The sequence below is a fragment of the Trichechus manatus genome, unplaced genomic scaffold (genome assembly GCF_000243295.1).
Source record: "Trichechus manatus latirostris isolate Lorelei unplaced genomic scaffold, TriManLat1.0 scaffold00077, whole genome shotgun sequence".
NCBI lineage: Eukaryota > Metazoa > Chordata > Mammalia > Sirenia > Trichechidae > Trichechus > Trichechus manatus.
In genome coordinates, this window is record NW_004444013.1 from 11,470,419 (window position 1) to 11,482,757 (window position 12,339).

The 12,339-nt window shown below is 38.9% G+C and overlaps 1 protein-coding gene across 3 annotated transcripts in view; it reads right to left on the bottom strand.

Annotated features, from left to right (window-relative positions):
* The window catches only part of PMS2 (PMS1 homolog 2, mismatch repair system component), a 65,626-nt gene that overhangs the window by 26,154 nt on the left and 27,133 nt on the right, over positions 1-12,339 (bottom strand). The window contains exons 2-5 of one of the 3 annotated variants that reach the window (XM_023735343.1): positions 11,874-11,965; positions 10,294-10,378; positions 8,244-8,399; positions 4,037-4,922 (exon numbers count right to left, since the gene is read on the bottom strand). In XM_023735343.1, coding sequence (XP_023591111.1) covers positions 4,037-4,922; positions 8,244-8,399; positions 10,294-10,348 — 1,097 coding nt within the window. In that variant the 5' untranslated portion in view covers positions 10,349-10,378; positions 11,874-11,965. Of the gene's footprint in view, positions 1-4,036; positions 4,923-8,243; positions 8,400-10,293; positions 10,379-11,873; positions 11,974-12,339 lie in introns of all 3 variants that reach the window. The other 2 variants (XM_004380817.2, XM_023735344.1) reach the window with 2 other exon arrangements.

The window sequence follows — 12,339 nt, forward strand, 5'->3', positions numbered from 1 at the left end:
AACTTCATATGGAAAGGGAAAAGGCCCCGGATAAGTAAAGCATTACTGAAGAAGAACAAAGTGGGAGGCCTCACACTATCTGATTTTAGAACCTATTATATCACCACGGTAGTCAAAACAGCCTGCTATTATTGGTACAACAGATATATAGACCAATGGAACAAAATTGAGAATCCAGACGTAAATTCCTTCACCTATGAGCAGCTGATATCTGACAAAGGCCCAAAGTCCGTTAATTGGGAAAAAGACAGTCTCTTTAACAAATGGTGCTGGCATAACTGGATATCCATCTGCAAAAAACTGAAACAAGACCCGTACCTCACACCATACACAAAAACTAACTCAAAATGGATCAAACCTAAATGATAAAGATCATGGAACTAAAAATAGGGACAATGCTAGGAGCCCTAATACATGGCATAAACACAATAAAAACCATACGTAACAATGCACAAGCACCAGAAGAGAGACTAGATAACTGGGAGCTCCTAAAAATCAAACACTTATGCTCATCAAAAGACTTAACCAAAAGAGTGAAAAGACAACCTACAGACTGGGAAAAAATTTTTGGCTATGACAAATCTGATCAGCGTCTAATCTAAATCCGATCAGCATCTAATCTCTAAAATCTACAAGATACTGTAAAACCTCAACAACAAAAAGGCAAATAATCCAACTAAAAAATGCGCAAAGGTTATGAACAGACATTCACCAAAGAAGACATTCAGGTGGCTAACAGACACATGAGGAAATGCTCACGATCATTAGGCATTAGAGAAATGCAAATCAAAACTACAATGAGATGCCATCTCACCCCAACAAGGCTGTCATTAATCCAAAAAACACAAAATAATAAATGCTGGAGAGGTTGTAAAGAGACTGGAACACTTATACACTGCTGGTGGGAATGTAAAATGGTATAACCACTTTGGAAATCGATTTGGCGTTTCCTTAAAAAGCTAGAAATAGAAGTACCATACGATCCAGCAATCCCACTCCTTGGAATATATCCTAGAGAAATAAGAGCTGTCACACTAACTGATACATGCACACCCATGTTCACTGAGGCACTGTTCAGAATAGCAAAAAGACGGAAACAACCGAGGTGCCCATCAATGGACGAATGGATAAACAAATTGAATACTACGCAACGATAAAGAACAACAATGAATCCGCCAAACATCTCATAAGGTGGATGAATCCCCAAGGCATTATGCTGAGTGAAATTAGTCAGTCGCAAAAGGCCAAATGTTGAATAAGACCACTATTATAAGAACTCAAGAAAAGGTTTAAACACAGAAGAAAACATTCTTTGATGGTTACTAGGGTGGGGAGGAATAGAGAGTGGTATTCACTAGCTAGACAGTAGATAAGAATTATCCTAGGTGCGGGGAAGGACAACACACAGTACAGAGGAAGTCAGCACAACTGGACTAAACCAAAAGCCATGAAGTTTCCTGAATATAACCAAACACATCAAGGGACAGAGTAGCAGGGGCAAAGGTTTGGGGACCATGGTTTCTGGGGATAACCAGGTCAACTGGCATAACAAAGTTTTTAAGAAAATGTTCTGCATCCCACTTTGGTGAATGGCGTCTGGGGTCTTAAAAGTTAGCAAGAGGCCATCTAAGATGCATCAATTGGTCCCAACCAACCTGGAGCAAAGGAGAATGAAGAACACCAAAGACTCAAGGAAAATATGAGCCCAAGAGAGAAAAGGGCCACAAAAACTCCATCAGCCCCAGACCAGAAGAACTAGATGGTACTCAGCTACCACCAATGACCATCCTGATAGGGAACAGAACAGAGAGTCCTGATGGAGCAGGAGAAAAGTAGGGTGCAGAACTCAATTTCTAGTAAAAAGACCAGACTTAATGGTTTTACTGAGACTGGAGGAACCCTGGAAGACACGGCCCCCGGACTCTCTGGTAGCCCAAAACTAAAACCATTCCCGAAGCCAACTCTTCAGACAAAGATTAGACTGGACTATGGGACATAACATAATACTCATAAAGAGTGTGCTTCTTAGTTAAGGTAGATACATGAGTCTAAACGGGCAGCTCTTGTCCGAATGTGAGATGAGAAAGCAGAAAGGGACAGGAGCTGGTTGAATGCACACGGGAAATCCAGGGTGGAAAGGAGGAGTGTGCTGTCACAGTATGGCGGGAGCAACCAGGGTCACACAGCAGTGTGTATATAAATTTTTGTATGAGAAACTAACTTGAACTGTAAACTTTTATTTAAAGCACAATTTAAAAAAAAAATCCAATACTGTACACTATTATCAAAAAGTAGTAGTAGCATTGTGAATGCAATTACGTTTTTACGCAAATAACAAATGTCTTCTACATTTGTTTGCCAACCACGCCCTCGTTTCACAAGCACACTATGCTAACTTTTTTATAGCAACATGTAAAAAAAATTGGCATAGCAGTGCTAATAAAAATACCTCAGGGAGAGAGGGTATGGCTGGCAAACACAGAAGGCACACATTATTTGTGTAAAAATATGGTAATACCACTTTATTGTACACTTAAAAATGGCTACAATGGGAAATTTTATGTTATATATACTTGACTACAGGAGCCCTGGTGGCATATTGGTTAAGCACTAAGCTGCTAACCGAAAGGTTGGTGGTTCAAACCCACGAACTGCTCCTTGGGAGAAAGACCTGGCGATATGTTCCCATAAAGATTACAGCCTAGGAAACCCTATGGGACAGTTCTACTCTGTCCTATAGGGTCACTATGAGTAGAAATTGACTCAACAGCACACAACAACAACAATATTTAACTACAATAAAATTCTAAAAATTAAAAAGAATCATAGCTCTGGCCTTCCTGGCAGCCAAGTCAAAAATGGAAATGTGATGAGTACTAAGTCCTCATTGGCTGTTAATGGAAAACAGACTGGAGACCTGCCCCCCACCCCCCACCTTCAGCACATACATTCCTCTGACACTGATTCAAGGAGTTCTCTTTCCAAAGAGTTTCTAGCAAGAGTATAAAGGAAAAAAAAGAAAGTGCTAGCAATCAGTGTTTTCTATTATCTGTATTATCAATATTTTTCTTTAAACTGACTCTCTTTTATACTTAGCCTATCCTAGGTAATATTCTTAAAATCACAGGTGTGACAATGTGCCATATGTAATTTTTCCTAATACATACTAAAATGAAAAATAGAAAGCAACAATGCATTCCTAATCTGCTATGAATTGAAAGCAGGGAGAAATCACTGTGGGAAGAAAAATGTTCAGGAAGAGGGATGAAACTGGGTTCAAGAAGGCTTTGATTAGCATTTGGACTGATGGAGAGGAAATGGTTAAGAAAATCCCAGGAAAAGTCTTCAAACTTTTCAAGCAGCAGAACAGCATGCTGAAAGAGCTATTAGAAGGAAATTAATCTAACAGACAAGTCCCTGGGTAGTGTAAACAGTTAAGCACTTGGGTGCAAACTAAAAGGTTGGAAGTTCGAATCCACCCACAGTTGCCTCAGAAGAAAGGCCTGGCAATTTACATCCAAAACACCAGCCATTGAAAATCTAATGGAGCACAGTTCTACTCTGACATATATGGGGTGGCATGAGTCAGAGTCAACTCAATAGCAAACGGTTCTTTAATTTGAAGGACGTAAGAGACAATGAAAAGCTGATGAATGCAAAAATCATGGTGAAGGATGCACTGGTAAGGCTAACGACCAATCTGTGAAGTCAGCATTGACTCCAAAATTAGAATCTGAAAGAGGGTTCTATGAGAAGGAAGGGAGAGAGACAGTATTGTGAGTCTGTTTTGGGATGTGTCAAGTTTGAGGTACAGGGAAGACCCCCAGAGGACAGTCTTTTCAGGCAGCACTAGCTGGTGCCACGTCAGGGCCACACATGAGCACAGAGCCAGAAGTAGAGACGCGCCCCCAGGGCACAGCAAGAACAACGAGAGCAAAAGATACCCAGAGCAGTAAAACCTGAGTCTTAAAGATCAGTTCTCGGTTCACTCAAAGGAGGTAACTAAAAGCAAAGCACTCTTAAGAAAAAACTTTACCTTATCTCTCTCCTTAGCTCATCTTCTGCTGCCTGATTTTCTCCAGGGCAGATCTTTGCCCTAAATCTCCTATAATTCTGTTTCTCTTCTCTTCGCTGTTCTTGCTGATTTAACTGCTTTATTCGTTTAGCTAAAGAGCTCATGGAGAAATCAAGAGGCACAATTTTCTTATTAATCTTAACAGCTACATCAATCAGAGATACTGAACTGTTCTGAGAATTAATCAACTTTTGAGGAATGTCAGAACTTGAAGGAATTTCTTCTTTTTTAAAAAGTTTTATGTTTGAGGATGAGATATTAGTGGGCTGTGGCAAAAGTCTACACTTATATCCAGTATCTTCTTGGTCTACGTGGCATTCCACATCTGAAAAAGGACAGTCCATTTCAGGTACTTTCTCACAAGATTCCACCTTTTCTTGTGAAACTCCGTCTTCAGGGGAGCTGGTTGCCTGGTCGCTGCTGAAGTGGCTGCCCGTCTCTGGGGTGCTGTCCCCCACCTCTGAGCCCACTGAGGTGCTGTCGTGCCCTGAGTCCTTCTCCATCTCCACTGTGTCCCTATAGTCACAGGGGTCCTCATCTGGATGCACCTTCTTGTCCTGAGGGCTACACACGCCCCTGCCAGAGACAGGCTTCTGGGGGCGCAGGGTGTCTGACTTGCTAGAAAACGGTACCCTTGTTCTTGGCCCAGGAGCAACCCGTCTCGGCTCAGGAGTTCTCAGGCCCTGAGGCTGGTACTCTGCTGTGTGATGAAGAGAAAAGGCCTCTCTCAGTCTGGAAATAGTCACTGCCCGTTTTCCTTCTCCTTGAGTCTGGAACAAAGCAGGGCTTTCCTGCTTTTCTGGCAGAGGCTTTTCCATCTCCGCCGAGTGCATCTTCACGATTTTCCCTGAGTAGATACAAGTGAAGAAGAGGATAAGGGACTGGACTGAAATGGAATAAAGAGCACTGGTAAAGGTAACTGCCTAGATAAATATAAGAGATGCGACAGTTAAACACTTGGCTACTAATCAAAAGGTTGGCAGTTCAAACCCACTCAGGGGCTTCTCTTGGGAGAAAAGACCTGGTGGTCTGCTCCCGTGAAGAGTATAGCCTCAAAAACCTCGAAATAGAAATACCTTGCGATTCAGCATCCTCATTCCTAGCTATATATCCAAGGGTTATAAGAGTAATGACACGAATAGGCATATGCACACCCATGTTCACTGCAGCATTATTCACAATAGCAAAAAGGTAGAAACAACCTAAGTGTCCATCAACGGATGAATTGATAAACAAGATGTGGTACATGCATACAATGGAATACTACACAACAATAAAAAAATAATGAGGAGCCCGCAAAACATAACATGGATGAATCTGGAGGACATTCTGCTGAGTGAAATAGGTCAATCACAAAAGGACAAATACTGTATGGTCCCACTATTATAAAATGTCAAGAATAGATATACACACAGAAAGCAACATTCTTTCATGGTTACCAGGGATGGGAGGGGAGGAAAGGGGGAATCACTTTCTACATAGTAGACACTTACTATTTTTGGTGATGGGAAAGGCAATACACCAAATATGGGTGAAGTCTATACAACATGATCAAGGCAAATGAAGACGCTAGGAAGTACACAAGAAAAGGAGACAACTTCCGTAAATGCTATAATATATACAATTCTGAAACAACAGTAATAACAACCAAAAAACGTGTGTGGTTACACAGGCAGATATGCACACATGTGTATAGGAAGGCATATGTGAATGCATGCACGTACATGTACAGATGTATCTGTAAGCATATGTATGTACATGTTTGTGTGTGCTGCATATATACCCATACATATAACAAAACACATAGGAGTTACAATTAAGGAGACCTCCTAGCTATATCTAAACAACTCGCAAGACTGGTTTACTGGGTTAAAAGGCTTAGGACTACAGTCTCATGGGATAACTTAAGTCAATCAGCATAACATATTCATGAAGTTAATGTTCTATACCCTACTTTGGTGAATAGCGTCTAGCGTCTTAAAAGTTTGTGAGCGGCCATCTAAGATACAACTATTTGTCTCTACTCCTCTGGAGCAAAAGAGAATGAAGGAAACCAAAGACTCTAAGAAGAAACTAGTCCACAGGACTAACAGCTCACACGACCCACAGCCTCTCCTAACCTGAGACCAGAACCGGGGTCACAATAGATGGTCCCAGATAGAATGGGAGAAAGACGTAGACCAAAACTCAAATTCCTAAAAAAGGCCAGACCTACTGGACCGATTGAGACTAGAGGAACCCCCATGACTATCACCCTAAGATACCCTTTGAATTTGGCACTGAAGCTATTCCTGGAGGTCACCTTTCAGCCAATTAATGGACTGGCTTACCAAATAAACAATATTACCCTTGAGTAACGTGCTCCCTTAAACAATCAACTATGTAACACCAAACAGTCAACATTTACCTAAAAGCAAAAATGAGAAGGCAAGAAGGTAAAGGGAAGCTAGATCAGAAAAACAGAACAAACAGAATGCAAATAATGAGAATGCTGACACATTGTGAAAATTGTAACCCATGTCACAGAACAATCTGTATAAAAATTGTTAAATGGGAACCTAATTTGCTGTGTAAACTTTTACCTGAAATACAAAAAAGTGTTTAAAAAAAAAAAATTACAGCCTACAAAACCCCATGGGGCAGTTATACTCTGTCACAGGGGTCACTGTATGTCTAAATCAACTCGACAGCAACTAACGACAATATAAATGTATTTTTTGTTTGTAATTCTATTTTCCTCCTATCTGATTTTAAAAAACTAATACAGCAATAATTATAAATCTAAATCTGTGTTGATGGGCACACAATGTATAAAGACGTAATCTGTCTGACAACAACAGCCCAGAGGAGAAGGGAGGAAACAGTTATAAAGGAGCAAAGTTTTTGTCTATTATTGAAATTACACTGGTATGAACCAGAGCAAGATTATTATGTTAATTATAATCCCCACAGCAACCACTAAGAAAATAATTCAAAGATCTATAATAAAGGAAATGACAAGGGAATTAACAATTTGGCCACTATGCACTTCTGCTCACATGTCATCTACATACAACTTAGAAAAAATAGAGGAACCATCACACCCTGGGACAGACAGCACTGCACATCCCTATATACCTCCTTTTTTCGTTCTTTCCACCATTTTCCCATTCTGATTTTTATTGTTTTAATTTTCTTTTTTAAAAATAATTTTATTTTGTTCTTGTTGTTGAAAACGTACACAGCAAAACATATACCAATCCAAGTTTCCACATGTACAATTCAATAACACTGATTACACTGTTCAACTTGTGCAACCATTCTCACCCTCTTTTTCTAAGTTGTTCCTCCAGCTTTAGACGAACTCACTACCCCTGAAGTTTCTTCTCTTACCTTTCAAGTTGCAGTTGTCAATTTGAGCCCATACAGATAGTTCTTTAAAAGAGCACAATGCTCAACGCAGACATTCTTCACTAATTAAGCTAAACTATTACAGTGAAACTTGTCAGAGTCGGAACCTGTGTAAAGACAGAAATCTGCCAGCGAAGGAAAACTAAAAAATTTTCCAGTAAAACGAGCAATAGAAAAGTAGTAAGACTGCACTATGTCAAAGGCAAAAAACTTTCAAGACCCAGAAAGACAAGGCAGTCACGTCGCATTCCGGCTCTCACAGGTTTCACTGCATTTGGTTTCAAGAAGACTTCAAGGGATATTTTTGGTTTAAGATTTTAAGGTTTCAAGATTATGTCAGGGCATAGCTCCAGAAAGCTACAAGAATTTGGAATTCTGTTCCAAATTTTCCCCCCTTTTGATCAGGATTCTTCTACAGAATCTTTGATCAAAACATTCAGTAATGGTAGCTAGGCACCATACAGTTCTTCTGGTCTTATGGCAAGGAGGCAGCTGTTCATGAAGGCAATTAGCCACACATTCCATTTCCTCCTCCTATTCCTGACTCTCCTTCTTCTGTTGCTCCAGGTGAATACAGACCAATTGTTGTATCTTTACTCCTCTTTTAAACAGATTACCCTAAAGCTGCAGCTATATATACTTTCTAGTATGACAAAACATCTCTGTCCAAAACAGGAGTTCTGTTCCATGTGGAAAAAGCTTACCTTGGAAAAAATAAGGAAAGTATCACAAAAGCTAAAAGTTTTAGAAGCTATTGATATACTCATATTGTTCTTACCTTCAATATTCAACAGTGGCTGCTGACTGACATTAAGTTTGTTTACATCACTATCAAACATTCCTATCAAAGAGGTCTTTAAAACTGCCAACAAAAGCTTCTCCTCTTGTAGTAAAATTTGCCTTTTATCCGGGGTAACATTGATATCAACACATTCTAAGGTCAAAAAGAAAAGACACTATTATATTTAAATGAACAATAGAAATTGTTCCCCGTGTACTTACCAAAAGTACTATTAAAAACATTACAGCATTCAGATTAATATCCATTAGCTATAAAATTAGCTTTCAAATAAACAAGGAAAAGATGGACAATTTTTTAAATAGTCAAAATACATGAGGATTCGAATGGGTGAATAGCAAAACAAAAAAAATCAAATAAATACATAGAAACATATACTAAAACGGCAAACTAAAATGAAATACCACTTATTGACAGGTCTAGAGTATGTGACCAGAATGAAAGACTTGCCAAAGCTCTCTCTACTTTTAACTTTTTATCGGTTGCCAAAGATGGTCATACCGCTGCGACAGATGGTGCCCCGTGTGAGGATGCTGTAGACATCCTCCCACTCAATCCCTGAAGGTGGTTAAGTACAGGACGCGTCCATTTCGGGCTGCTCTTACAGCCCCAGGAGCGGTGGGGTTTTTCCGCGGGCGGAACTTTCCCGGACGTTGTCATCTCAGGCTGCTATAGCCCCGGGAGCGGCGGGGCTTTCTCATACGCTCCCTCAAGGGATTTCAGGCTTTGGGCCAGGAGCTTTCCTATCACTCTTTACTTCATTTTCCTATTCCTCCTCACACAGGGCACCATCTGTCGCAACGGCGACGGTCGTCTGGGCGGCGAAGACAGAAGCCAAACACAACTCTTACAGAGAAGTGGGGCCAGGAGGGTCACTCTGAGGAGTCAACCCCCAGCTCCAGTCCCAGGAGTTTATTTATAGTCAGTACAGCAAGCAGTGAAGCAAATAACAGAACAATAGGGTTTGGGTGAGTAACAATAAGTTTCGGGCAAGGGAGAATGAATTCAGGTAAACAAGCCAAGCAGTAATAGGACAATAGGTTTGGGAAAACAAGTCGTGCCTAATCTCTTTCTTATCGCTGACAAGTCTCCAACATGTCGTATACAGCATAGAGGCCTGTGGGGGCTGCAGCTGTCAATAGTGCAGCCATGTTTAAATGGCATATATCCCCACAACTTATCACCCTTGAATTTTGTTTAAAAATTTTAATACCTAGTACCTTGTTGGTAGATGTGTAAGTTGTTACAACATGTCTAGAATACAATATAGAAAAAGTCTTGAAAATGATCATATTCGCTGACCCAATAATTCAACTAGGAATTTACCTTAAGGAGATAATCAAAGATATAGATAGTAATTTAATTATAAGAACAGTATTTCTACTTTCAAAAAACTGAAAACTTAAATATCTAAAAATGGATGAATTAAAAAAAATCAAGGTTTTTATATTCTATTATATTCCACAGTGGAATATAATGTACCTATCAAAATGTTTCTGAATAATTTTTAATAACATAGGAAAAGACAATGTATACATCTAAGAATGAAGAGTACAATACAGAATTACTCAAAATTATTTTCTCACCCCAAAGGATATGAGTGTGTGTGTGTGTTTATTTAAGGTGTACACATATATATTTATAAGTACCTAGAAAAATCCTGGATGTCAATAAACCAGAATTTTAACAGTTATTGCTAATGAACAATACGTAGTACTTTTATAATCAGAAGAAACATGTCTCTATGAAATAAATCATTTTCAAAATCAGAAAGGACACTCTAGTCTTACAGAATTTCATGGCATCTTTCTACTTTCTCCCCTGGTTGACATGGAAAAAAATTACATCTTCCTAATAATGAAACTAGCACAGTTTCCAGTAGAAAGCAGGAAAGTCTGTATGAAAAATAAAATTACCTCACCAAAACTTGTTACTACAAGTCTCTTTCCAGTCACAGCACAGCTCCAAATTTCATTTTATTCTTTTAGAAGTAAATCACTAATTTTACTGCAATCTCAGTGGAACTCACCTGAATCAACAGAAATGTTAAGAACAACAAATGGATATTGGTGTCGATTGTACATGTGATAGACCTCATTCACAAGTCTGGAAACCTACACAAAAAGCAAAGAGTAGAAAAGACTAAATGTAGACTTCCTCAAATGTTCTAACAACACACTACTCTAAACAACCACCAAAGGGACACATTTTTTAATAGCTTTAAACCCCAAAACCTAATCCATCGCTGTCAAGTCAACTCCAATTCATAGCAAACCCATGTGACAGAGTTAAACTGCCCCATGGGGTTTCCTAGGTTATAATATTTATAGGAGCAGACTGCCTGGCCTTTTCTCCTACAAAGCAGCTGGTGGGTTCAAACTGCCAACGTTTCGGTTAGCAGCTGAGTGTTTAACCACTGCACCACCTGGGGTCCTTTTTAACAGCTTTACTGAGGTTTAATATACATACAAAAAATTGCACATATTTAAAGTGTACAATTTGATAAGTTTTGACATACATATTTATAAAATGGTGAAACTGTCCTCACAATCAAGATAATGAACATATTCATCAACCCAAAAAGTTTCCTCATGCCCCTCAAAGGAGTATTTTTAATCAGGGATTCCTAAAGCTGAATCTTTTTTCAACCTAAACATGCTCTTGAAGAAATTTCAATAAAATGCAGGAGCAGTTTAAATGTTCATAAACACATTCAAATGTACATAGAAATGTTCTTACATGACTTTGTAATGAGATTATTCAATGGCATTATTAATAAACCATAAACTCCACACTAATTACAATACAGGTTAAGAAACTTAGAAGTTGAAGCGTATCTGGTAAATAGAAGTAAACTTTAAAGTGTCACTGGAAAACAGAAAATATTATTGAGGTACACTGTTGCTGACGATGCAAAGTCAAAACTGATCTACCAAAAGCGTATGTAACTATATCAAGAGGATCAGTTCAACTTCAAGGCAAAAGTAATCTGGGACCTTATTTTCCTGGAAAATGAACAGAAGAATACATGTAATTGAAACAACTGAATAGTAGATGTCATGGATTGAATTGTGTCCCCTAAACATATGTGTTGTAAGTTCTAACCCCTATACCTGTGGTTATAATCCCATTTGGGAATGGGTGTTCTTTGATATGTTAGTGTGGCAGTATTCCTGTAAGTGTGTCTTAAATCTGTCTCTTTTGAGATATAAATAAGCAGATTAAGCAAGCAGACATAGGGGAAGATAGATGCCAGGCCACATGAAGATCACCAAGGAACAGAGGAACAGAAGCTGAAAAAGAAACAAGGACCCTTCCCCAGAGTGGACAGAGAGAGAGAGAGCTTTCCCCTAGAGCTAGGGCCCTGAATTCAGACTTCCAGCCTCCGAAACTGTGAGAAAATAAATTTATGATCATTAAAGCTATCTACTTGTCATATTTTTGTTACAGCAGTACTAGATAACGTATAAAAATGCCTAAAATAATTTTAAAACCATGTTTCTGAGCTAAAGTCTGAAGTTCCATATAAATTGCCTATAACAGCAAAAGCTATTACATAATAAAGACATAAAAAGTTAAAGGCAAAAAGAAAAAAACTTTTTTAGATACCTTTGCTGGGTCACAAGGCCGCCGATTGATAAAGAAAAACTGTCTCTCAGTTGAACTCCTTCCAACACCATGTGCGCCGTGTGAAACGAAACCTGAGATACTATTCAATGTTAATATGGTAAGGACAGGATTCCAGAGTGAAAAGGATTAGTAACACACATCATATGGCACACTCTTAGAATAAAATACAATAAAAACAAAACACCTGTTGACCTGCTAATAAGTACAGGTAGTCCCCAACTTACAACGTAGTTGAGTTATGATGAACCGCGCTTACGACTGTCTGGCTCTCTCTTTTTTTGTTTTGGTACATCCTAAACTGAGTAACATGTACTATATGCAATGTTGCAGTGTATAATTTGCTGATGTTATCATTCTCAGATGTTCACTTGCAGATGTTCAACGTTATGATTAATAAAAATACTGATAATAAAAGGCAATAATAATGAAAACAAAAAAAAAAAAA